General features: G+C 47.1%; 1 protein-coding gene across 5 annotated transcripts; it reads right to left on the minus strand.

Annotated features, from left to right (window-relative positions):
- Positions 1-24,849, minus strand: LOC128830070 (transmembrane protein 126A-like). Of its 5 annotated transcripts, XM_054015750.1 has the most exons (7): positions 24,740-24,842; positions 21,279-21,452; positions 17,674-17,816; positions 14,132-14,253; positions 2,008-2,201; positions 1,281-1,395; positions 1-344 (listed from the first exon to the last, which is right to left on the minus strand). In XM_054015750.1, the coding sequence occupies exons 4-7, from the start codon at positions 14,242-14,244 to the stop codon at positions 158-160; spliced, it is 609 nt and encodes a 202-aa protein (XP_053871725.1). In that variant the 5' UTR covers positions 14,245-14,253; positions 17,674-17,816; positions 21,279-21,452; positions 24,740-24,842; the 3' UTR covers positions 1-157. The 5 variants fall into 5 exon arrangements, with proteins under 5 accessions (XP_053871725.1, XP_053871724.1, XP_053871726.1 ...); XM_054015749.1 differs by lacking the exon at positions 17,674-17,816; XM_054015751.1 differs by lacking the exons at positions 17,674-17,816; positions 21,279-21,452 and having other exon boundaries at positions 2,008-2,123; positions 24,740-24,849.
- Between the last annotated feature and the right edge of the window lie 15 nt (positions 24,850-24,864).

A 24,864-nucleotide genomic window follows, 5' to 3' on the forward strand; every position in this document is an offset into this window, starting at 1 on the left:
TCTGTTTCAGTTCACAATTTAATAGTGAAAGACATTGAGAAGTCTTGATTTACTTATTTAAAAAAACCCACAAAGCAATAACTCTTGCCTTATTTAGTTTCATGGTTTATTGTAGTAACCCACCCAAGCATTAGAGGGAGTTGTGTATTTTTCAGTTTTAATCTTTGAGTTCTTCAGGCAACTGGAGCATTTTCATAAATATTCCATACTGTCTTGAGCTGAGGTAAATTCCAAATGCAGCCTGCAGAAGAATAGCAAAACTCATCTTCTTAAAGACTGGTTGAGAGACTTTAATCCAAAAGCGTAACATATTCTCTTTCCCAGGCAACGGAGCTGAGCTGTACCTATACAGAACAAAAGCCAATAAAACTTAGTCTTGTTACTTTACCACCAATTCCCCCCATCTTCCTCTCTAAAATATTACCCTCTATTCCCAACACCTAAAATTTGTGTATGTCTACAAAGCAACTGGATAACTTTAGCTAGCCCATGCCAGCCAACTCAGGCTTATGGAGCTGAGGATGCAGAGCTGTTTCATTGCTGTCTAGACCTGCGGGCTGGGCGGGAGCCCAGGCTGTAGGTCCCAGAGCTCAGGCTCCATCCTGAGCTGGAAGTCTACACAGCAATGAAACAGCCCTGTGACCCTGAGTCGGCCCGCCGGGGTTTTTTTGTTCCTGTGTAGACATACCCTTACTAGCTTTGTTGGGTACTAGGAACCAGTGATCTGGTATTCCAGATTGGAAGCACAGTATTAATACTTGCCATGATTATAAGGCTCATCTTCAAATTGCTTTACAAACTAGTCCTTAGAATGCCCCTGAGGGGTAAGTATTACCCTCATTTTGTCAAGTGGAGGCAGAGAGGTAATTTGCCTAGGATCACAAAAGGGAGTCAACATTGAGATGAGAGCTCATGTGCCTGGCCTCTGTCCTTAGTTCCTTGCTCAATACAATACCTCTTGTATTAAATGCTTAATCTTGTTCTGTTCCAATTGATTAGTACTATGCTTAGTTATCCACCTTCTGTTCAAAGACCTTCAAACATTAGTTTAGACATATTTCAAGCAACTGGTTTTCCTATAGAACAGATGTCCCACGCAGCAGGGGCTAGGTAGGATAACTTTTTTGAATGCTGCTCTGCAATCTTACTTATTCCAACCATCTTAAAACCTTTTTGCTATGTAATATCCAAAAAGACTGAAATAGCCAAGTGAGCTTTAATAAGAACTGTGTAGAATTAATTTGTCCCAAGAAACCAAAGTTTAACAAAATTTCACATACCTGGCTGCAAGTCCTGCATTTACAGGAATGGCCAAGAAAATGGGATATAGACCACCCATAACAGACCCAACTAATCCTCCTCTGACTATGGCACAGGGTGCACACGTTAGATCACCTAGATGACAAACAAGTCATTTCACAGTTAAGATACAATATCTACGTTGTTTTTACATTTTAACCTTAGCTTCAAGAGGTTTCACTCTGAAGTGAAATATATTGTCAGTGGAAATGGCCATGATGAACTGCAACTAAAGAGATTAACTAGAACAGTCTACCTATTGTATTATGACACATCTCCACCATTCAGCTCTATAGAGATTTCAATCAAATATAACCCAATTTGTATTGCTGTAATTGCATCTAAACTGAAGTGCCAGCATTCACTAAATATTACTGATTCAAACACAGATCCACTGATGGTGAAGTGTTCAACAATTAGTGGGGCATGTCATAGAAAAATCTGCTCTATCCATCTCATCTCACCTCATCTAAACCCCATTCAGGTTGAAGAATGTTTTTTTGTATATGCATAAATGTAAAAAACTTGTCTTTTGACATTATTCTGTGCACGTGGCAGTTCATGTACAAGGTGAGGTTTTCAACGCTACATTGCTTCACTGTTTTGCAAATAGCATAAGCTTTTCTGGTATTATATATAAAGCACAGACAGTTTTTATGACATGGGAGTTTTGAAAACAGTGCCCTTCATAAGGAATTAAAAATTTACCTGAAATTAAAGGTTCAGTTATCGCAGCTTGGTAAATTGCTGCTGTTGTGAGGAATGGAAGAACAGCCATTGGCAAACTAGAAGCAATCCCAGCCTGCGTCACATTTAGGATGCGTCTGAAAAGATTGTTTGCTATTAAACCACAAAAGCCTCCATTTATTCCCAGGAAGTATGATCCATTTGTAAAGAGTTTCCTGTTGGGGGGGAAATTAGGTTAACATTTTCTGCAACTGTGGTGTACAGGAAATCTGTTTGCTCAGTCTTATGTCTTTGGGAACATGCTGTATTAAATTACTACGCTGAAGATGATCTAAAATGGAGTTGTCCTGCTTTCAGAAGCAACTAGTACACTGGTACAGTATTCTCTGCCATATGCCTGAAGTTACTGTGATAGTGGTAAGGATCAGGGAAGAACAAGTAGGTATACTTCCAAGTATGCACAATTGGCCAAGTGAATTACATGTACGGGTTATCTTCTAAAACTGAGATTCTACACTTCTAGGGGATCACAGGCATAGCCAGACAGAAGGTATAGGCGACTCACAGGGGTAAAAATACTGTTTTTGAGGAACAGTCTGATTTGGTACAGTAAATGCTATGAGTCTTGGAAATGATCATTTACGCTTCCCCATGGTAGCGTTCTAATAAAAACACTAGGTTATGTGAGAAGCCCCTACACAAAAAGCTGTCTGGAAAAAAACAACTAATTAATTGAAGTTTAGCCTTGGTGTTAAACAGCAGAAGCACAACCACTTAGGCCAGGGGTGGGCAATAATTTTCACAGGGAGGCTACTCCATGAATTTTGGTAAGTTGTCACAGGCTGCGTATTTCTACTACAGGGATCAGCAACTTTTGGCGCGCGGCCCATCAGGGAAAGCCGCTGGCTTACCTGCAGCGTCCGCAGGTTCGGCCAATCGCAGCTCTCACTGGCCGCGGTTCACCGTTACAGGCCAATGGGGGCTGCGGGAAGTGGGGCAGGCCGAGGGATGTGCTGGCCGCCCTTCTCGCAGCCGCTATTGCATGCATTAGAGTGGCTACAGGATGAAAGAACTCGGTCCCATCCCCTTCCTATTCTATCCCAATTATCCCTCTATTTGCCCTTTAGTTCAAATGCCCAGCCTACTTGCTCTGACACTACAATACCCCACGTTGCTTAAGTTAAACAAACAAATAGGCAGAGGCAGGTTTAAAAAAAGCCCAGAGTTAATACATAATAGACGAGTGTTATGGAAACAAACTGGACTTAGTAAGAATTATATAATTAATTGCAAAAATTACTTTTATCTGAATCATCAGGTTGTGCATAAGCCAGCTTGTGTAACTGCATCACCTTCAATCCTTCCTCCCTTTTTCTGACTTAGGTTTGTTACACATGTTGCATCTTATTTTACATTAGATTAAATTCTTTTGAGGCATGCACTTCCTATGTGTTTGTACAGCGCCTAGCAGAATGGGCCACCGATTCTGAGTGCTACTGATATAAATCCAGGTATTAGCCTTTCTTCCACCATGACCATTCCACAATGTAGATTTAGTCTCAGCATGAGAGCCAAGGCGGTGGGAAGAGAAAACAACACAAACCATGGGATCACGGCAGGGGACCTCTGCAGTTACTGGCAACTCCTCTTGCTCTGAGCTTACCAGCTGAAGTCTGTGCATGGCCCCTTCCTTCCATGTTGAGCCCCATTAACTTCAAGGAGGCCCTGTTTGGGCACAAGGTTATGCTAGCACAGATCACTTTATAGCAGGGGTCGGCAACCTACGGCACGCGAGCCGATTTTGAGTGGCACGCTGCCTGCCCGGTGAGAGGAGGAGGAGGGGCCGGAAAACGCCACGTTGGGGGAAGAAGTGGGGGAGGAGGGAAGCTTGGATGCCGCAGGACCAAGCTTCTGCCTCCTTCCCCAGCAGGGGAGAGCGGGGGGGGTGTGTGTGTCTCGGTCCCCCACCTCCCGCTCTCCCCTGCGGGGGCAGAAGCTTGGTCCTGCGGCAGCCAAGCTTCCCCCCTCCCCCGTTTCTTCCCACAGCATGGTGCATTCCGGCCCCTCCTCCTCCTCCTCCCTCTCCCTGCCAGCGATGGCCCTTGCGAGGGGGAGGGGGAGGGGGAGCGGAGCAGAGCAGAGCCGAGCGGCAGCGTGCTCGCTGCTCCGTAGAGCAGGCAGAGACAGGTAGGGACGGAGGGTGGGAAGGGGGTGGAACAGGGCATATCCCTCCCAGCCCCCTGCCTTGAGCCGCTCAGGGCAGGGGGCTGGGAGCACCTCCACGAGCCGAGCACCCCAGCCCTCTACCCTGCACCGCCCACCCCTCTGCCCTGAACCCCCACACACGCACCCCAGCCCTCTGCCCTGACCTCAAGTCGCCCCCAACACCCAGCCTTCTGCCTTGCACCTCCACACACACCCCAGCCCTCTGCCCAGAACCCACCCCCCACACTCAGCCTTCTGCCCTGTACCTCCACACACCCCCAGCCCTCTGCCTGGACCTCGAGTCGTCCTCAACACCCAGCCTTCTGCCCTGCACCCCCCCTCACACCCCCAGCCCTGACCTCGAATAGCCCCCAACACCCAGCCTTCTGCCCTGCACCCCCCCACACACCAACCCTGTGCCCTGACCTCGAGTTGCCCCCAACACCCAGCCCTCTGCCCTGCACCTCCACACACACCCCAGCCCTCAACCCCCCCACACACTCAGCCTTCTGCCCTGCACCTCCACACACCCCCAGCCCTCTGCCCTGACCTAGAGTCCCCCTCCAACACCCAGCCTTCTGCCCTGCACCCCACACACACACCCCAGCTCTCTGCCCTGACCTCGAGTCACCCCCAACACCCAGCCTTCTGCTCTGCACCTCCACACACACCCCAGGCCTCTGCCCTGACCTCCCCCCCCAACACCCAGCCCCTTGCCAGCCGGCGTCCCGGCCACAGGTCCTGCTCAGCCCGCTGCAGGCCTAGGTGAACAGAACCCCAGGCTGGTAGCGGGCTGAGCAGGCTGGTGGCGTAAGATCAGCATTTTAATTTTAATTTTAAATGAAGCTTCTTAAACATTTTGAAAACCTTGTTTACTTTACATACAACAATAGTTTAGTTATATAATATAGACTTAGAGCGACATCTTCTAAAAAACATTAACAGTATTACCGGCAGGCGAAACTTTAAATTAAAGTGAATAAATGAAGACTCAGCACACCACTTCTGAAAGGTTGCCTACCCCTGCTTTATAGAATGGGGAACTTTTGATGGGGCAGCTTGAACACACTACATTTCATTACAATATCTAAAACAATAAATGGAATTCAAAAATGTCAATTTTGTAAGCTTGACTGGCAGTTTGTAACAGGAGTTTGTTTCAGATGCTTGATTTACTGAAGCAAGCTGTGCGTTCGTATATAAAACTATAACCAGCATAAAAACAACGAGGAGTCCGGTGGCACCTTAAAGACTAACGGATTTATTTGGGTATAAACTTTTATGGGTAAAAAACACCATTTTAGCTATGAAAGCTTATGCCTAAATAAATCTGTTAGTCTTTAAGGTGCCACCGGACTCCTTGTTGTTTTTGTGGATACAGACTAACAAGGCTACCCCTCTGACACTTACAACCAGCATGGTAAATTAGGCAGGTGAAAACAACACTTTAGTCCTATAACACTAGCTGTTCATTAATTATATATTCCCAGAATGATAGCCATTGCCAGGTCAAGGAATTAATTGGAAGCTACGTTGCTTCTGATGCTGTGCCATCTTTATGTGTATTTTTTAAAGTGCCATCATTAAGTTGGATTTCCTGCTTAAACTCAAACAAAATTAAATGCTTAACTGGCTACAAAATTTATTCAAAACCAAATGTTTCATGTATTTACAAAATTATCAAATGTGACAATCTCTATAACATTTAGAAATTAAAATAATTATTTATTAAAATCCACCCATTTACAGAACTTAAATATTCTAAATACTTTAAAGCAAAATTAATCATTGATTTAAAAAAAAAAAACACCACCACCTATATAGATTTAGGTTCCAATCCTCCAAACACTTCAGCATCTGCATCAAAAACATTTTAGGGTAGAAATTCACTTATAGTTTTGAATAGGAAAATCCTGACCTTCTCAATCCCTGGTTATATTTACCTAATTTTCAAAAGTGAATACAAGCTACCTGTAGTTTAAGATGCTATATAGCTCAAGCCTGATTTTGAAAGATTAGATTAATATGTGACAGTCATTTTCCTTTGGTACTACCAAAACTTACAAATGAGAGACACAAAGTGGGTGAGCTTTTATTGGACCATTTCTGTTGGTGCAAACGCTTTCAAGCATCACCAAACTCTTCCTCAGGTATGGAGAAGATATGGTGAAATAGATTGTTAAGCATAGGGAAGTCACATATTTTAAATGGTTTCCTGCAATGAAGTGGGCCATTAAAAGCTCTTCTGTGGTAGGACAATGGAGGGCTAGTAGGCAGCAGGGTGTGTAACAAGTTGTAATGGGCCATAAAATCTGTCTCTGTTAAGTCCATGATTTTTAGCATCCAGCAGACTGATGAGTTTAAATTCCCAGGCTCATTTTTTGAAGGTGTTGTGCAGGTTTCCTTTAAGGATGAGGACTGTGAGTGATATAGAGTGATTACTTTGTGAAAAGTGTTCAATCACGGGGGATAGCGTGTCTGATCATTTTTATGTGCGAGTTCATTGGAGAGCCTAGTGATTGATTGGTTTCACACATAATTTGTTGTTGGGGGCCTTTGATGCACTGAATGTGGTACACCACATGTAGTGATGAGCATATGTAGGACCCATAAATCCTGAAAGGTGTGTGTGTATATGTGTGTGGGGGGTATTGGCCATCATACAGTGGAGATTGCCTGCAAGTTTTGCATTTGTTGTATGGCAGGGGCTGGTGTCACTTTGAGTTGGTGTGTCCTGGTCTGTGGGAAGCTTGGCAAGGTTGGGGTATTTGAAGGCCAGAAAAGGGGCAGGGGGTCATGAAAGATTTAGTTAAGGATGTAGTTCCCATTTACTATGGGTTGTAATTATCTGCTTATGCTACGTATGGGTTCTAGTGCAGGGTGGTAGGTGACAATTAGGGGTGTGCTGTCAATTCCCCCCACTCCCCTCCCGTCTTGAAGCACAATCTACTGTGGTACTGGGGTGGCCTGTTCCATGATACGATCTACTTCTCTGCTGGAGTGTCCTTATTTGGGTAAGGCAGTTTTAAGTGCGTCTCCTGGACTGTCTCTTCAGAGTATATTCTGCAGTATCTGAGAGCCTGGCAGTAGATAATAGATTTCCTGGTGTGTCTGGGACAGTTACTGAGCTGTGCAGGTAGGTGTGGTTATCTGTGGGCTTCTTGTATATCGTTGCCTGTAGGGTACGATTATTGAAGCTGGTTGTGGTGTCCAAGAAGTTGATGCTGGTGATGGAGTGTTTTAGAGATTGTTTGATGGATGGGTGCTAGTTGCTGAGGTTGTGGGGGAAAGCTGAGGGAGTATGAAGGTATAAGGATAATTCCTTTGGGGTCAGAGGCCTACAGCTGTCTGTCTGATTAGCCCTGCCCTCTGCACTGGAGAGAGAGTTGCAACTTAATGAGCTAATCTTTATAAAAGAAGCCAGCAAGAAATGAGGGGTGGGAGAGAAGAGAGTAATATTCTCCAGAAAGTTGACAGGGCTGGGGCAGTGCAGACTGCTAGTGGAGCTGCTACAAAGAGGAACTGCTCTAAAAACCAAACAGAGAGGCGGGAGATTGTGTGGAGTACTTTATTGCTGAGACTCCTAGGTAAGAGCCAGGAAGTTTTGGTTACTGGTGTGAGGGACTGAGGCTATGTCTACACAACAGACCTTACAGCGGCACAGCTGCGCTGCTGTAAGGTGTCCCATGTAGCCACTTAATGCTGACAGGAGAGAGCTCTCCTGTCGGCATAATTAAACTACCCCCAACAAGTAGTGGTAGCTATGTCAGTGGGGGGAGCATCTCCTTTCAACACAGTGCTGTCTACATCGGTGCTTTTGGTGGTGTTTTTTTTTTTTTTTTTTTTTTTCCATACTCCTGACCAACAAAAGTGCTTGTGTAGACAGAGCCAGCCTTGGGGAATGGACAAGTCAGCATGCACAGACCTTGAGGGAAGAATCTGCAAGGTTTTGATTTTGTTAAGAAGGCTTAAATAAAACAACTAACCCTGCTGCAAACTGCTTCCTTGGATTCCTTGAGAGAGAGCTCAGACAGAATTAACCTAAGGAGTGAGCTGACTCAGCAAGAGCAAAGCCTGGTCCGGTAGAAGGAGGGCACTATAAGATAGGCCCTAATCCTTTTATTGAGAATTTAGGTTGTCTGTCCAGAGGATGAAAATATCATTGATGTAACTCAGGTATATCATTGGATTCAGGGTGCATTTTTCCAGAAATTCTTCAGCTGTTCCCATGGTTTGGAACAAATGTTTGTTGTTAAATGTAAAGTTATTATGGGTAAGGATGAAATGGATGAGTTTGACGATGTGTTTGAGGTGGATTTCTAAGCACTGTTTATTATTTTGTAGGTATTTGAGACAGGCAGTGATGTTGTCATGGTAAGGACTGTTGGTATATAAGGAGGTGACATCCACGGTGAGCAGTGATGGTGTTCTGAAGGAGGCTGTTAATGTTGTACAGTTTCTGGAGGAAGACAGTTGTGTCTTGGAGGAAACTAGCCACAAGGTGAGTGGCTTGAGGATGGTTCCTACAAGTACTGATATTCCTTCAATAAGCGTGCCATGACCAGGTATGATGACTCTGCCTGGGTTCCCCCTGTTTGTATATCTAAGGGCTTGTCTACACTGGCAAGTTTTTTCGATGAAACTAATGTCACCAAGGAAAAATAGACAAAAGCAAAGTCGCCAAAGTGTGTCTACATTTGCTCCCTCTGTTGAGGGATCATGTCCACATTTGGGGCATCTTTGTCGACAGCGAGTGTAATGGACTGTGGGTATGGATCCCACAGTGCCTGCCAACACCATCCGTCACTAGGTGTTGTGGGAATGCGGAAACGGCGCGCAGCACATCCTGGGATGTGCAAAATGTACCGTCATTCACCGCTTTGTGTCCCACCCCTCCAAAGGTCTCGGACTTCCTTTTGCCAGTTTTTCCAACTGTCATTCTTTTGTAGTCCGCGCCAGCATCTGCAGTGAGAGAGGATGGATCCCACACTTCTCTATGTGCTGTTAGCTGTCGTGAGGACATCAAGCATGGCAGCACAGTTATTCTCAGAGTTACTCGCAAAGTTAGCAGAGGATGAATCACAGGCATCCAAGTGTGATATGGATGGCAGCAACTTATCAGTGCTTTGTGCATTCACAGAGCAGCTGCATACGGTTGACCGTCGCTTTTGGGCTAGGGAAACAAGCACTGATTGGTGGGATCGCATTGTCATGCAGGTGTGGGATGACGACCAGTAGGTACAGAACTTTAGGATGCATAAAGCGACCTTCATGGAGCTATATGCTGAGCTGTTCCCCGACCTGAGATGCAAGGACACCAGACTGAGAGCTGCCCTTCCGGTAGAGAGGCGTGTTGCAATCGCTGTGTGGAAGCTGGTGAATCCAGACTGCTACCGGTTAGCTGCAAATCAGTTTGGAGTAGGAAAGTCCACTGTTGGGGCTGTATTACTCCAAGTGTACAGGGCAATAAATCCTGCTGCGTAGGACCGTGACTCTGGGAAATGTGCATGAAATAGTGGATGGCTTTCCCTAACTGTGGCAGGGTGATTGATGGCACACACATTCCAATTTTAGCGCCAGACCACCTTGCCTCTGAATACATCAGGGGTTCAGGGACCCCTCAGGGGGTCACGAGCTGTCCCCCTCCACCTCAAACCCCGCTTTGCCTCCAGCATTTATAATGGTGTTAAATATATAAAAAAATACTTTTCATTTATAAGCGGGGGTCGCACTCAGATGCTTGCTATGTGAAAGGGGTCACCAGTACAAAAGTTTGAGAGCCACTGGAATACATCAATAGGAAGGGATACTTCTCCATGGTGTTGCAGGCGCTTGTGAATCACCGGGGACGTTTCACGGACATCAGTGCAGGCTGGTCTGGAAAGGTGCATGACACATGCATCTTCAGGAACAGTGCCCTGTACAGAAAGCTGCAGGCGGGGACTTTCTTTCCAGACCACAAGTTCACAGTGGGGGATGTGGAAATGCCCATAGTAATCCTGGGAGACCTGGCTTACCCCTTACAGCCCTGGCCCATGAAACCTTACACAGGGCACCTGGACAGCAGCAAGGAGTGTTTTCACAACAGGCTGAGCAGGTGCCACATGGTAGTCAAATCTGCCTTTGGTCGTTTGAAAGCTCGCTGGAGTTGTTTAAATGACAGGCTAGACTTTACCGAGGATAATATTCCCTTGGTCATAGCCACGTGCTGCACTTTGCATAATCTGTGTGAATCTAAGGGTGAAATGTTTGCTCAGTTTTGGAGCATTGAGGCAGAGCACTTGGCTGCACAGTTTGAACAGCCAGATGCTAGGGCAGTCAGAGGAGCCCAGAGGGCTGCTATTAACATCAGAGAGGCTTTGAGGAACCACTTTGACAATGAGGGGCAGTAACACATGTCTGTGTTGGAGTTGCTTCCCTGTGGCATCCATGTAGATTTCCTGATTTATTTTTTTCTTTCCTTCCTGTGTGTGGGAGCATGTGATGATTTGAAGTGGTCCCTTCTGGAATATGTGAGATGCAGGAGATGGTTCCTCAGTTTTCCTGAAGTCCTTCTGCAGAGCTACTCAACATATTTAGAGTTTTATGCAGTGATCAGAGAGTTACTGATAGTGAGTCCTCAGGGAATGATGACTTGTTTCCTGCATTTGCTAAGGAAGTAGATGTCACTGTTAAGTTTGGCTTTCTTTTTCTTCATGTTGCAAAATTTCCATCTTAAATGGCAAAATTCTATGTCTTCCACTATTGTTTGCAGTGTCTCACAGAGCATCCTTGTCTCTCATATGCTGCCTATTAACCCTCCATTATCCTACCACTGAAGAGGTGTTAATTGCCCACTTCATTTCAAGTGGTCTCCTACAACATGAGTGTAACCTTTATGCTGATAAATCTGTCCCACCTTGTATTTAGCTTGGACACTCTAGTTACTTTCTCCAGACTTCAGGGGAAAACTCTGTGAAGCTTGAAAGCCTGTCTTTTCCAACAACAGAAGTTGATCCACTAAAAGATAATTACCTCACCACCTTGTTTCTCTCATCCTAGGACCAACATGGCTACACACCACTGCTTAACCGCTACCATTTCAGAAGTCATGATCTTTGTAGCAGTTGATGTGGGTTAAGCTCTGCACAGGCAGCATGTGATGGGATGCACTGGCTCTAGCCATGCAGTGGTGGGCTCCAGCTCCGGACTTTGGCAATGCAGTAGCAGGCAGTAGCCCCGGGCGCTGACCCACAGTTCTAGACGTGCAGCAGCAGGTTCCAGTCCCTGGCTCCAGCCACACAGTGCCTGGCTCTGAGCCCCGACCCTGGCAGCAGACACCCACCTGTGGCTCTGGCTATGAGACAGCGAGGCTCATCACCCACCCCCATCGCCCCTAGCTCCCGTTGCCTCCCCTGGCCACATATCCTTCCCGCCCCCATCGCCCCTGGCCACGTATACTTCCCACCCCCATCACCCCTCAACCCTGCTGCCTTCTTGGCCCTGCATCCATCCCCCCCCGTCCCTGAGCCCGCACTGCCTCCCCCGGCCCCACATCCATCTCACCATTGCCTCTGGACCACGCTGCCTCCTCCAACCACTCCATCCAGGGCTGGGTCCTGTGACTTGCTGAGAAAAGTGATGTTAACAAACATACAAGTATCACTTTTCACAGCTCACTTACTAGCTATCTGGGAGGTTGTGAAAAGTGATACTTGTATGTTTGTTAATATCACTTTTCACAACCTCTCAGATAGCTAGTAAGTGAGCTGTGAAAAGTGACATTAATGAATATACAAATATCACTTTTCCCAGCATTATTTTTATTATTGAGTCTGCAAAAAAACCCAACATATGTAAATTACAAAGATGTGGATGTGTATCTGTGCATATTTAATTGTTTTTCCTAAAGTTAGTTAAGTATGTTAGGAAAAAGTGTCAGTGCAGCCATGAGCGAGAGTTGGTGGCCGCACTCAGAGGCCACCAAAAAATATGTGGTGAGAACCCCTGCACTAGGGGACACGTCTAGAACTGTGGGTCAGCGCCCGGGGCTACTGCCTGCTACTGCATTGCCAAAGTCCGGAGCTGGAGCCTGCCTCTGCATGGCTAGAGCCAGTGCTCGCTGCTGCGCGGCCAGGGGTCGGCACCCAGGGCCAGCTCCCGCCGCCACATGGCCGGAGTCCGGGACCAGAGTTGTGGGAGGGCGCCTGCTGCCATGCGGCTGGAGCAGGGGATCAGCACCAGGGGCTGGGGTCATGCGGCTGTAGCTGCAGGGGTCAGCACCTGCTGCCACGGGGCTGAAGCCGAGGTCGGCGCCCAAAGCCCCACAGTGGTAGCCTGCTGCCGCATGGCCAGGGCTGGGGTTTGGTGGCTGGGGCCAGCACCCACCACTGCATGGCTGGAACTGGGGGCCAGAGATCGAAACCCCGCAGATGGAGCCGGGGGTTGGCACCCAAAGCCCCGTGGTTGGAGCCCGCTGCCATGCGGCTGGGGCTAGGGATCGCCGCCTGGGGCCAGCACCTGCCACGGCGTGGCTGAAGCCCAGGACAGGCATCGGGGGGCCAGTGCCTGCTGCCACATAGCCGGAAACAGGGGCTGGAGGCTGAAGCCCCACAGCTGGAAGCCAGGACCATGTGGCCAGAGCCGGGGGGAAGGGGTTGGGTGTCAGTACCTGATGCCCCGTGGTTGGAGCCCAGGACCACATGGCCAGGTTCCCCAAGTCCCACCGCTGGAGTCTGCCGCCCAAACTCCCTTCCCCCAAGGGGGTCAAATACTCACCGTGCTCCTGCAGCGCTGTGCCCCGCCTGTCTCCAGAGGTGGTGCAGGGTGGCGCATCCAGTAGCAACAGGGAGGGAGGGACTAATGCTCCCCCCCCCCCCCCCCAATTACTACCCAGGAGGCTGTTGTGGCCGCATGAAAAGCCCATGGTGGCCACATTTGAGAAACACTGCCCTAGTAGGTGTTCTGCAGTCCTGCCTTACTATTCCATTGGTGTCGCTGGGAGACCCTGCTGATCCAGGCAGCGCTGTAGGGGTTTTGAGGTGAAATCCCAGCAGGGGTTTACAGAGTCCAAGGCAATGAGTCTAGCTGAACCTAGTCAAGCTTGGACCCTTAAAAAGGTTTCCGCTCCCTTCCATGGTCCACCATAAGAAGTGTAACATGCAGAATGGAAGACACTAGTCTAACAAATTTTTCCTCAGATTTTGGTTCAGTCTAACAGCACGAGCTGAAAAGGGAACGAGGATTATCTTGTTACAGGGCAAAGGCTCATTTGCTGACCACTTTAAGATTAGAAGCTTTGGCTTTGTTTTGGGGGGGGAGGGATAGCTCAGTGGTTTGAGCATTGGCCTACTAAACCCAGGGTTGTGAGTTCAATCCTTGAGGGGGCCACTTAGGGATATGGGGCAAAATCAGAACTTGGTCCTACTAGTGAAGGCAGGGGGCTGGACTCGATGACCTTTCAAGGTCCCTTCCAGTTCTAGGAGATAGGATATCTCCATTTTTTTTTAAAATAATTAATTGGTGTTGAGCAACCAGGTGTTTGGCAATATGTTCCAATATATGGGTTCTATCATGGCTTTGCCCCAGCATCCCTCCTGGTTCCCCTGCTGTTCTGGGGAGGGAGTATGATGCACCGAGCTTACACCCGACAGAGCTTATGTTCCCTGAGGAGGCAGTGTAGCTGTGCCACTCAGTGTGCTGGAAGGAATGGAACCTGCACTTTCTCCATTCCCCATCCAACTGTGGGGGAGGGATATAGTAGTTCAGTGCACCCCTCATCTCCTCTCATGTCGTCACCTGAGATTTGTTAAACAGCGCAGGGGACTCCTTCTATTTCCCTGAAGTCATCTTTACATTTCAATGTGATTCAATAGCTTTGTAAATCGATGAATGATTTTCAAATACAAGAACAAAAAAGGGCTTAGTTGGTAAAACAAATGAAGACCCGAGCATCACTTACTGGTCTGCTTCTGGAAGTCGAAGAAACATATCTAGCAGAGCCTCCGTTCTTTTCATATATTGAAGCCTTGCATTTTCCGGTGGTGAATTTAGTTCAAGCTCGCTCCCTGACATTTTAAGGGTCTGGATCATAAAGTGAGAAACAAGGCAAGTTTTGGTTAAATGACATTGCCACAAAATAATCAGATAACTTTTGCATGACAAGCAGGCAAATGATACAAGCTAATGCTTTAACATCTCAAGAATGTAAAAGCCCCCAAGAGACCGAAAGGGCATGATCTAGCTAAAAATGTCTGGGGAATTTTTGGGTATGCAAGCCCTGTTAAGTTGCCCTGTTCAGCAAGAAAATCCACCTGCCATAGGATTCTGAGAGAACATAAATCCTCAGTTAACAGGTGAGTAAAAGATCATGATCTCCTCCTCTGCTCTACAACTCTTGATTTTTATTTTATAACAAGTGATCATACTTGATGAGGCATTCTGATCAGTGTTGATGCACCTGTGTTATTTTTAAATTAAGGAAAGGATGAGCAGTGGGGAGAGTTTCCTAAAGTTGAAGGCCATATATGGCCCAATTCTTTCTCCCTGGTTCCTGAGGCTAGACATAGATGTATTTATTTTTAAAGCGTCTACTTTACTTTAAGAATTGATGGGTAAAGCCCTGATCCTGCAGACAAACACACTAAACATTACTAGCAAGAGTGGTGCCATAGAAATCAGTGGGACTACTCACAGTAGTGAAGTTAAGCCTGTGTGTAAGTGACTACAGGAACAGCACCTAAGACTAAGGGCTGCTTTAAAATGCTTTTTTTTGACTGGCCTTGGGAACAGACTTGCACCCAGGAAGAATACAACATAACAGAGGCAAGGTGGGCGAGGTAATCTCTCCCCCCCCATCCATCTATCTCTCCTTTCCACCTAAAACAACAAAAGAAACAGCCTATGGACTTTAGGAGCAGATCCTGGCCTGAGAGTTTGGCCAGTAATGTACTGAATACATGTGGTAAGGGACCTCATGTTGAATCAAGTCTAGTTTGTTAAATTTAGAAAGAGTTTTCATCTTTATTTTTCTTGTAACTATTTCTAACTTTAATGCCTCGTGATTTGTACTCACTTAAAATCTCTTTGTAGTTAAGTAAACTTGTTTTATTCTTTAATTAAAAGTAATCCAGTACTGTTAATTGAATGGACCTAAAATATCAGGACTGCCCAGGAGAAGGCTGAAGAGTGCAAAACGCACAGTTTGGGGGGAAAATCTGGGACTGGGAGTGTGCTGGGGTCACCCCGCAGGCAGTAACCAAAGATGCTGGAAGACAGCGTGTGGCTGATATTTGCTGACAGGCTGCTGTCAGAGCTGCCGGGCCAGGATTGTAGCTATACATGGACACACAGGGTGTGACCTGCATGCTGTTTGTGAGAAGCCCAGTTTGGGAGCTACAGCAGCAAAACACTGTGAGGCACCCCAGATTCTAGGGTAAGTGGTGACACAGCCTTTCAGTGGTCTGGAATGCACCCCATTGCGAGAGAGATAAGCTTTCAGACTTACACAGAGCTCTTCTTCAGGTCTAGGAAGAAGAGCTCAGTGTAAGCTCAAACGCTTATCTCACCGACAGACGTTGGTCCAATAAAAGATATTACCTCACCCACCTTGTCTCTCTCATATCCTGGCACCAACACAGCTACAACAACACTGCATACAGTAAAACAACAAGGAGTCCGGTGGCATCTTAAAGACTAACAGTTTTATTTGGGCATAAGCTTTTGTGGGTAAAAAAACCTCACCACTTCTGCCCAAAGAAATTTGTTAGTCTTTAAGGTGCCGCCAGACTCCTTGTTGTTTTTGTGGATACAGACTAACACGGCTTGTCATAACTATAAAGGGAAGGGTAACAGCTGTCCTGTGTACAGTACTATAAAATCCCTCCTGGCCAGAGACTCCAAAATCCTTTTCCCTGTAAAGGGTTAAGAAGCTCAGGTAACCTGGCTGGCATCTGACCTAAAGGACCAATAAGGGGACAAGATACTTTCAAATCTTGGGGGGGGGGGGGGGGGGGAAGGGGGAAGAAAGGCTTTTGTTCGTGTTCTTTCTTTGTGAGTGTGTTCGCTCTCGGGACTGAGAAGGACCAGACATCAATCCAGGTTCTCCACATCTTTCTAAACAAGTCTCTCCTATTTCAAACTTGTAAGTAAATAGCCAGGCAAGGCGTCTTAGTTTTCCTTTGTTTTCTCAACTTGTAAATGTACCTTTTACTAGAGTTTTTATCTTTGTTTGCTGTACTTTGAACCTAAGACTAGAGGGGAGTCCTCTGAGCTCTTTAAGTTTGATTACCCTGTAAGGTTAATTTCCATACTGATTTTACAGAGATGATTTTTACCTTTTTCTTTAATTAAAAGCCTTCTTTTTAAGAACCTGATTGATTTCTCCTTGTTTTAGATCCAAGGGGGTTGGATCTGTATTCACCAGGAGTTGGTGGGAGGAAGGAGGGGAATGGTTAATTTCTCCTTGTTTTAGATCCAAGGGGGTTGGATCTGTATTCACCAGGAGTTGGTGGGAGGAAGGAGGGGAATGGTTAATTTCTCCTTGTTTTAGATCCAAGGGGGTTGGATCTGTATTCACCAGGAGTTGGTGGGAGGAAGGAGGGGGGATGGTTAATTTCTCCTTGTTTTAAGATCCAAGGGGTTTGGATCTGTTTTCACCAGGGAATTGGTGAAAGGTTTCTCAAGGCTTCCTAGGGAGGGAATCCAATTGGGAAATGGTGGCAGCGGACCAGAGCTAAGCTGGTAGTTAAGCTTAGAAGTTTTCATGCAGGCCCCTACATTTGTACCCTAAAGTTCAAAGTGGGTATACAGCCTTGACATGGTGGCAGAGCGGTGGGATCATTTTAAATCCAAAAGCCAGTGAGATTTTTTTTTCCTTCTAGCTGCTTGAAAAGCAGAGCTGGAGGTAGATAGATGCATATCTTATCTCTCCTTGCCTGAAGGCAGAGGTGTTAAGTTTTTTTAACAAGGTCCTTTGTTAAGAGAAGTGTTCAAATGAGCAAACAAAGGTAAAAGGAATTTACAAGCTGAATTGTTTTTTTTCTTTTTACATCCTCGGGAGTAGCTAGTTAGAAAGTCTCTTAACTCAGCAGCAGCCAGAGCTGAGAGCTTCCCAGTTTCAGTCAACTGCAGAGGGGGTGACCCAGCACAAAAAAACAGGAAAATGACTACCAAAGTAGTAGCTAAAAAAATAGAACTGGCCAAACTAGAAGCAGGAGAAAATGAAAGAAAACATCAGAGACTGCTTCAATTAACAAAACTCGAGACAGAGCAGAGAGCAAGAGAAGAGAAAGCCAAAAAGGAGGCCCATGAAAGAGAGATGGAGCTGGAAAAAGCCAAAGAGGAGGCTCACAAGAGAACTATGGAGCTGAAAGAAAAAGAGATGGAGGAGAGAGAAAAAGAAAGGAAGCATGAACTGGAAGTAGCAAAGGCTAAGCAGGATGCACCAGCCAATCCTAACAACCCCTCTCCAGGTACCACTTCCCATCCCAGAAAATTCCCCACCTATAAGGCAGGCGACGATACTGAGGCCTTCTTAGAAAATTTTGAAAGGGCCTGCCTTGGATACAGCATCATTCCAGACCAGTACATGGTAGAGCTGAGATCGCAGCTCAGTGGACCCTTAGCAGAGGTGGCGGCTGAAATGCCTAAGGAACACATGAACAGTTATGAACTTTTTAAAAACAAGGCCAGAATCAGAATGGGGCTAACACCTGAGCATGCCCCTCGGCGGTTCAGAGCCCTAAAGTGGAAACCCGATGTGTCATTTACCTGACCACATTGGGAAAAATTGGGATGCCTGGATATCAGGAGCAAAAGTTAAATCTACGGAAGAGTTGCCCTTCCTAATGCAAATGGAGCAGTTTTTAGAGGGTGTTCCTGAGGAAATAGAAAGGTACATCCTAGATGGGAAGCCCAAAACTGTAACTGAGGCGGAGGAGATTGGAGCCAAATGGGTGAAGGTGGCAGAAAAGAAAAAAAATAGTAGCAGTTGGAGCGAATATCAGAAGGGGCAAGCCGAAACAAAACCTTACCACCGGGGACAACCCAAGGCCCCACCCACATCCCAAGGGAAACCCCAGATGCCTTCTCACCCCACCACACCAGTCTCCACCAACCAACATCGCCCCGGTGATCCCTTAGCAGGGCGATGCTTTAAATGTAATGAACTGGGACATATAAAGGCTCACTGCCCCAAGAACCCCAACTGATTACAGTTCATTACACCCCAATCACACCAAAGATCCCCAGACCCAGATGCCTCTCTCATACCCTCGGAGCGAAGGGAAACCTTGAGAGTGGGCGGAAAGAAGGTTATCGCTTGGAGGGACACTGGGGCACAAGTGTCAACTATCCACCACTCCCTAGTGGACCCCAAACTCATCAACCCGGAGGCTACAGTGACAATTCAACCCTTCGTGTCACAGTCTGTAACCTTGCCTACAGCCACGTTGCATGTCCAGTACAAGGGCTGGTCAGGAATGTGGACTTTTGCAGTCTATGACAATTATCCCATTCCCATGCTGCTGGGGGAAGATTTGGCCAACCATGTGAAGCTAGCCAAGAGGGTGGGAACAGTCACCCGCAGCCAGGCTAAGAAAGCTTTCACCCCCATCCCTGTTCCTGAGCCGTCCACCAGGGCCCCGTCTGTGTTACCAGAGAACCAAACAAAGGTGGTGGAACCGGATCCCCTGCCAACGACTGCAACAGCCGTAGTGGATCCAATCCCAGAGACCCAGCCAAAGCCAGTCCCAGAACCGGAACTGGCAACACAACCAGCACCAGAACCATTGCCAGCACTGAGTCCAGCGCTTGCAAACCCGTCTACAACTCCAATGCCAGAGGGCACCAGCGAGCCTGACCTGGTGGAAGCAGCAGATAATCCTACCCAGGAGGCTCAGCCAGAGCCTGAGATACCACATAGTGCACCAGTGGACAGCGGTTCACAGTCAATGGAAACAGCCCCAGCACCTGCATCGCTTCCAGAGGGACCAAGCCCCAGTCCACAGTCCAAGGAGGAACTGATGTCTCCAGCATCAAGGGAACAGTTCCAGGCCGAGCAGGAAGCAGATGACAGCCTTCAGAAAGCTTGGGCGGCGGCGCGGAGCACCCCACCGCCTCTCAGCTCTTCTAACCGATCCCGGTTTGTTGTAGAACAAGGATTTTTATACAAGGAGACTCTTTCTGGTGGGCACCAGGAAGACTGGCATCCTCAAAGACAGTTGGTAGTTCCCACTAAGTATCGGGTAAAGCTCTTGAGCTTAGCCCATGATCATCCCAGTGGCCATTCTGGGGTGAACAGAACCAAAGACCGGTTGGGGAAGTCCTTCCACTGGGAGGGAATGGGCAAGGACGTTGCTAATTATGTCCGGTCTTGTGAGGTGTGCCAACGAGTTGGAAAGCCCCAAGACCAGGTTAAAGCCCCTCTCCAGCCACTACCCATAATTGAGGTCCCATTTCAGCGCGTAGCTGTGGATATTCTGGGTCCTTTCCCAAAGAAGACACCCAGAGGAAAGCAGTACATACTGACTTTCATGGATTTTGCTACCCGATGGCCGGAAGCAGTACCCTTAAGCAACACCAGGGCTAAAAGTGTGTGCCAGGCATTGACAGACATTTTTGCCAGGGTAGGTTGGCCCTCCGACATCCTTACAGATTCGGGAACTAATTTCCTGGCAGGGACCATGGAAAACCTGTGGGAAGCTCATGGGGTGAATCACTTGGTTGCCACCCCTTACCACCATGAAACCAATGGCCTGGTGGAGAGGTTTAATGGAACTTTGGGGGCCATGATACGTAAATTTGTAAATGAACACTCCAATGATTGGGACCTAGTGTTGCAGCAGTTGCTTTTCGCCTACAGGGCTGTACCACATCCCAGTTTAGGGTTTTCACCATTTGAACTTGTGTATGGCCGTGAGGTTAAGGGGCCATTACAGTTGGTGAAGCAGCAATGGGAGGGGTTTGCGCCTTCTCCAGGAACTAACATTCTAGACTTTGTAAACAACCTACAAAGCACCCTCCGACACTCTTTAGCCCTTGCTAAAGAAAACCTAAAGAATGCTCAGGAAGAGCAAAAGGCCTGGTATGATAAACATTCCAGAGAACTGTCCTTCAAAGTAGGAGACCAAGTCATGGTCTTAAAGGCGCTCCAGGCCCATAAAATGGAAGCGTCGTGGGAAGGACCATTCACGGTCCAGGAGCGCCTAGGAGCTGTTAACTATCTCATAGCCTCCCCCACCTCCAACATAAAGCCTAAGGTATACCATGTTAATTCTCTTAAGCCCTTTTATTCCAGAGAATTAAACGTTTGCCAGTTTACAGCCCAGGAAACAGATGACGCGGAATGGCCTGAAGGTGTCTACTACGAAGGAAAAAAGGATGGTGGCGTGGAAGAGGTGAACCTCTCCACGACCCTTGGACGTCTGCAGCGACAGCAGATCAAGGAGCTGTGCACAAGCTTTGCACCAATTTTCTCAGCCACTCCAGGACGGACCGAACGGGTATACCACTCCATTGACACAGGTAATGCTCACCCAATTAGAACCCCACCCTACCGGGAGTCACCTCATGCCAAAACTGCTATACAAAGGGAGATCCAGAACATGCTACAGATGGGTATAATCCGCCCCTCTAATAGTGCATGGACATCTCCAGTGGTTCTGGTTCCCAAACCAGATGGGGAAATACGCTTTTGCGTGGACTACCATAAGCTAAATGCTGTAACTCGTCCTGACAACTATCCAATGTCACGCACAGATGAGAAATTGGGACATGCCCAATTCATCTCTACTTTAGACTTAACCAAGGAGTACTGGCATGAACCCGCTAAGGAAAGGTCAACCTTTGTCACCCAGGCAGGGGTGTATGAATTCAATGTTCTCCCTTTCGGGTTGCGAAATGCACCCGCCACCTTCCAAAGACTTGTAGATGGTCTCCTAGCGGGATTGGGAGAATCTGCAGTTGCCTACCTCGATGATGTGGCCATTTTTTCTGATTCATGGGCAGAGCACATGGAGCACCTGGAAAAAGTCTTCGAGCGCATCCGGCAGGCAGGACTAACTGTTAAGGCTAAAAAGTGTCAAACAGGCCAAAACAGAGTGACTTACCTGGGGCACCAGGTGGGTCGAGGAACTATAAATCCCCTACAGGCCAAAGTGGATGCTATCCAAAAGTGGCCGGTTCCAAAGTCTAAGAAACAGGTCCAATCCTTCTTAGGCTTGGCTGGATATTATAGGTGATTTGTACCCCACTACAGCCAAATCGCCGCCCCGCTGACAGACCTAACCAGAAAGAAACAGCCAAATGCAGTTCAGTGGACTGAGGAGTGTCAAAAGGCCTTTAACCAGCTTAAGGCAACACTCATGTCTGACCCTGTGCTAAGGGCCCCAGACTTTGACAAACCGTTCCTAGTAACCACAGATGCGTCCGAGCGAGGCGTGGCAGCAGTTTTAATGCAGGAAGGACCGGATCAAGAATTCCATCCTGTCGTGTTTCTCAGCAAGAAACTGTCTGAGAGGGAAAGCCACTGGTCAATCAGCGAAAAGGAATGCTACGCCATTGTGTATGCGCTGGAAAAGCTACGCCCATATGTTTGGGGACGGCGTTTCCAACTACAAACAGACCATGCTGCGCTACAGTGGCTTTATACCAAGGGAAATAACAAAAAACTTCTTCGATGGAGTTTAGCTCTCCAAGATTTTGATTTTGAAATACAACACATTTCGGGAGCTTCTAACAAAGTGGCTGATGCACTCTCCCAGGAAAGTTTCCCAGAGTTAACTGGTTAACAATTGTTCTTGGAATAAAACATTTTAGTTTTTATATAATCAGTAGTATGTCTAAAGGTACATGTGTCTTATTAACTCTGTTTTCTCCTAGAACTCCAGGAAGAAATCATAGCCAGTGTGGAACCGAACGTCCAACACTATCTGTGATTTGGGGGGGGCGTGTCATAACTATAAAGGGAAGGGTAACAGCTGTCCTGTGTACAGTACTATAAAATCCCTCCTGGCCAGAGACTCCAAAATCCTTTTCCCTGTAAAGGGTTAAGAAGCTCAGGTAACCTGGCTGGCATCTGACCTAAAGGACCAATAAGGGGACAAGATACTTTCAAATCTTGGGGGGGGGGAGGGGGGGAAGGAGGCTTTTGTTTGTGTTCTTTGTTTGTGAGTGTGTTCGCTCTCGGGACTGAGAAGGACCAGACATCAATCCAGGTTCTCCACATCTTTCTAAACAAGTCTCTCCTATTTCAAACTTGTAAGTAAATAGCCAGGCAAGGCGTCTTAGTTTTCCTTTGTTTTCTCAACTTGTAAATGTACCTTTTACTAGAGTGTTTATCTTTGTTTGCTGTACTTTGAACCTAAGACTAGAGGGGAGTCCTCTGAGCTCTTTAAGTTTGATTACCCTGTAAGGTTAATTTCCATACTGATTTTACAGAGATGATTTTTACCTTTTTCTTTAATTAAAAGCCTTCTTTTTAAGAACCTGATTGATTTCTCCTTGTTTTAGATCCAAGGGGGTTGGATCTGTATTCACCAGGAGTTGGTGGGAGGAAGGAGGGGAATGGTTAATTTCTCCTTGTTTTAGATCCAAGGGGGTTGGATCTGTATTCACCAGGAGTTGGTGGGAGGAAGGAGGGGAATGGTTAATTTCTCCTTGTTTTAGATCCAAGGGGGTTGGATCTGTATTCACCAGGAGTTGGTGGGAGGAAGGAGGGGAATGGTTAATTTCTCCTTGTTTTAGATCCAAGGGGGTTGGATCTGTTTTCATCAGGGAATTGGTGAAAGGTTTCTCAAGGCTTCCCAGGGAGGGAATCCAATTGGGAAATGGTGGCAGCAGACCAGAGCTAAGCTGGTAGTTAAGCTTAGAAGTTTTTATGCAGGCCCCTACATTTGTACCCTAAAGTTCAAAGTGGGGATACAGCCTTGACACGGCTACCTCCTGATACTTGACTGAATACAAAGAGTTACAAACTGACTAGTCAATTATACACCTGATTTGGAACAGGAAGTGCACAATGGCTAGGTAGCAGTTCTGCAGAAAAGGACCTAGGGGTCACAGTGGATGAGAAGCTGGATATGAGTCAACAGTGTGCTCTTGTTGCCAAGAAGGCTAACGGTATTTTGGGCTGTATAAGTAGGGGCATTGCCAGCAGATCGAGGAACGTGATCGTTCCCCTTTATTCGACATTGGTGAGGCCTCATCTGGAATACTGTGTCCAGTTTTGGGCCCCACACTACAAGAAGGATGTGGAAAAATTGGAAATAGTCCAGCGGAAGGCAACAAAAATGATTAGGGGTCTGGAGCACATGACTTATGAGGAGAGGCTGAGGGAACTGGGATTGTTTAGTCTCCAGAAGAGAAGAATGAGGGGGGATTTGATAGCAGCCTTCAACTACCTGAAGGGGGGTTCCAAAGAAGATGGAGCTCGGCTGTTCTCAGTGGTGGCAGATGACAGAACAAGGAGCAATGGTCTCAAGTTGCAGTCGGGGAGGTCCAGGTTGGATATCAGGAAAAACTATTTCACTAGGAGGGTGGTGAAACACTGGAATGCATTACCTAGGGAAGTGGTGGAGTCTCCTTCCTTGGAGGTTTTTAAGGCCCGGCTTGACAAAGCCCTGGCTGGGATGATTTAGCTGGGAATTGGTCCTGCTTTGAGCAGGGGGTTGGACTAGATGACCTCGTGAGGTCCCTTCCAACTCTGATATTCTATGATTCTATGAATCAAGCAGCAGCAGAGACAAAAATAAATAAATAAAGCAGATACATTACAGAAGTGTGTTAACGGTAAACTACTAAAGAAAAATAAAGGGAAAGCAGCATTTTTCTTCTGCATAGTAAAGCTTCTGTGTATTAAGTCAACGTTCAGTTGTAAACTTTTAAAAGAACCACCATAATATTTTGTTCAGAGTTACAAAAAAACCTCCATTCCCAATGTGCTCATAACTCTGAGGTTCTACTGTATAACAAGATAATATCAGCCTTCAAACCTTACTCCCCAGTTATCTGACTTACAGGGTAACTGGAATTTTTTTCTCAGTTAGCAACCCCAAACTTGTACTAAAGAGTGTGATGACTTGGCCCACTCCTGTTTTCACCTAGTGAAGGACGGCTGAAGAGAATCCATAAAGCATTTTGCAGGTGTTAACTATCTCACTACAATCTGAGTACAGCAAATGGTTGCCTAGTTTAATACTATTCACATAACAAGAGTTGCTTTTGCTTGTATCTAATTTTGCTGTATAACCTTCAAGACGTCAGCAATAACCTCCCAAGTGAGCGTACAATGGCTCTGCCTCTATCTTCCTTCCACCCTGTTTTAAGGTCTCTTTCTCTCCGTGTCTTCATGTAGCAGCCAACCACCCAGCGTCTCCTTCTGCCTTGCCAGGGTCCCACCCCTACCGATCTCTCCTGCAAGCGCAGAGACCCAGCGGGACCTTACAGACAGGTCGCCCCCGAGTTGGGCAGCTTCCCCCTTGGAGCTGGGCAGATGCGACTTTGGTCTGTCTCGGGGGGGCGGCCCTCAGGCTCTGTGAAGCAGAGTCGTGCCCCGCTGCCCCTGTCTTACCTTATGCTAGGTGCTCTATCCCTACTGCCCCTGCTCCTTCTTCAGGTATGGCCGTGCCGCCCGTACAGGCCCCACAACATGGCCCCTCCCTGTCACACGCATTCCTCCTATGGGGGCCGCCATCT

Source organism: Malaclemys terrapin, chromosome 1, assembly GCF_027887155.1.
Source record: "Malaclemys terrapin pileata isolate rMalTer1 chromosome 1, rMalTer1.hap1, whole genome shotgun sequence".
In the NCBI taxonomy this organism is placed as follows: Eukaryota; Metazoa; Chordata; order Testudines; family Emydidae; genus Malaclemys; species Malaclemys terrapin.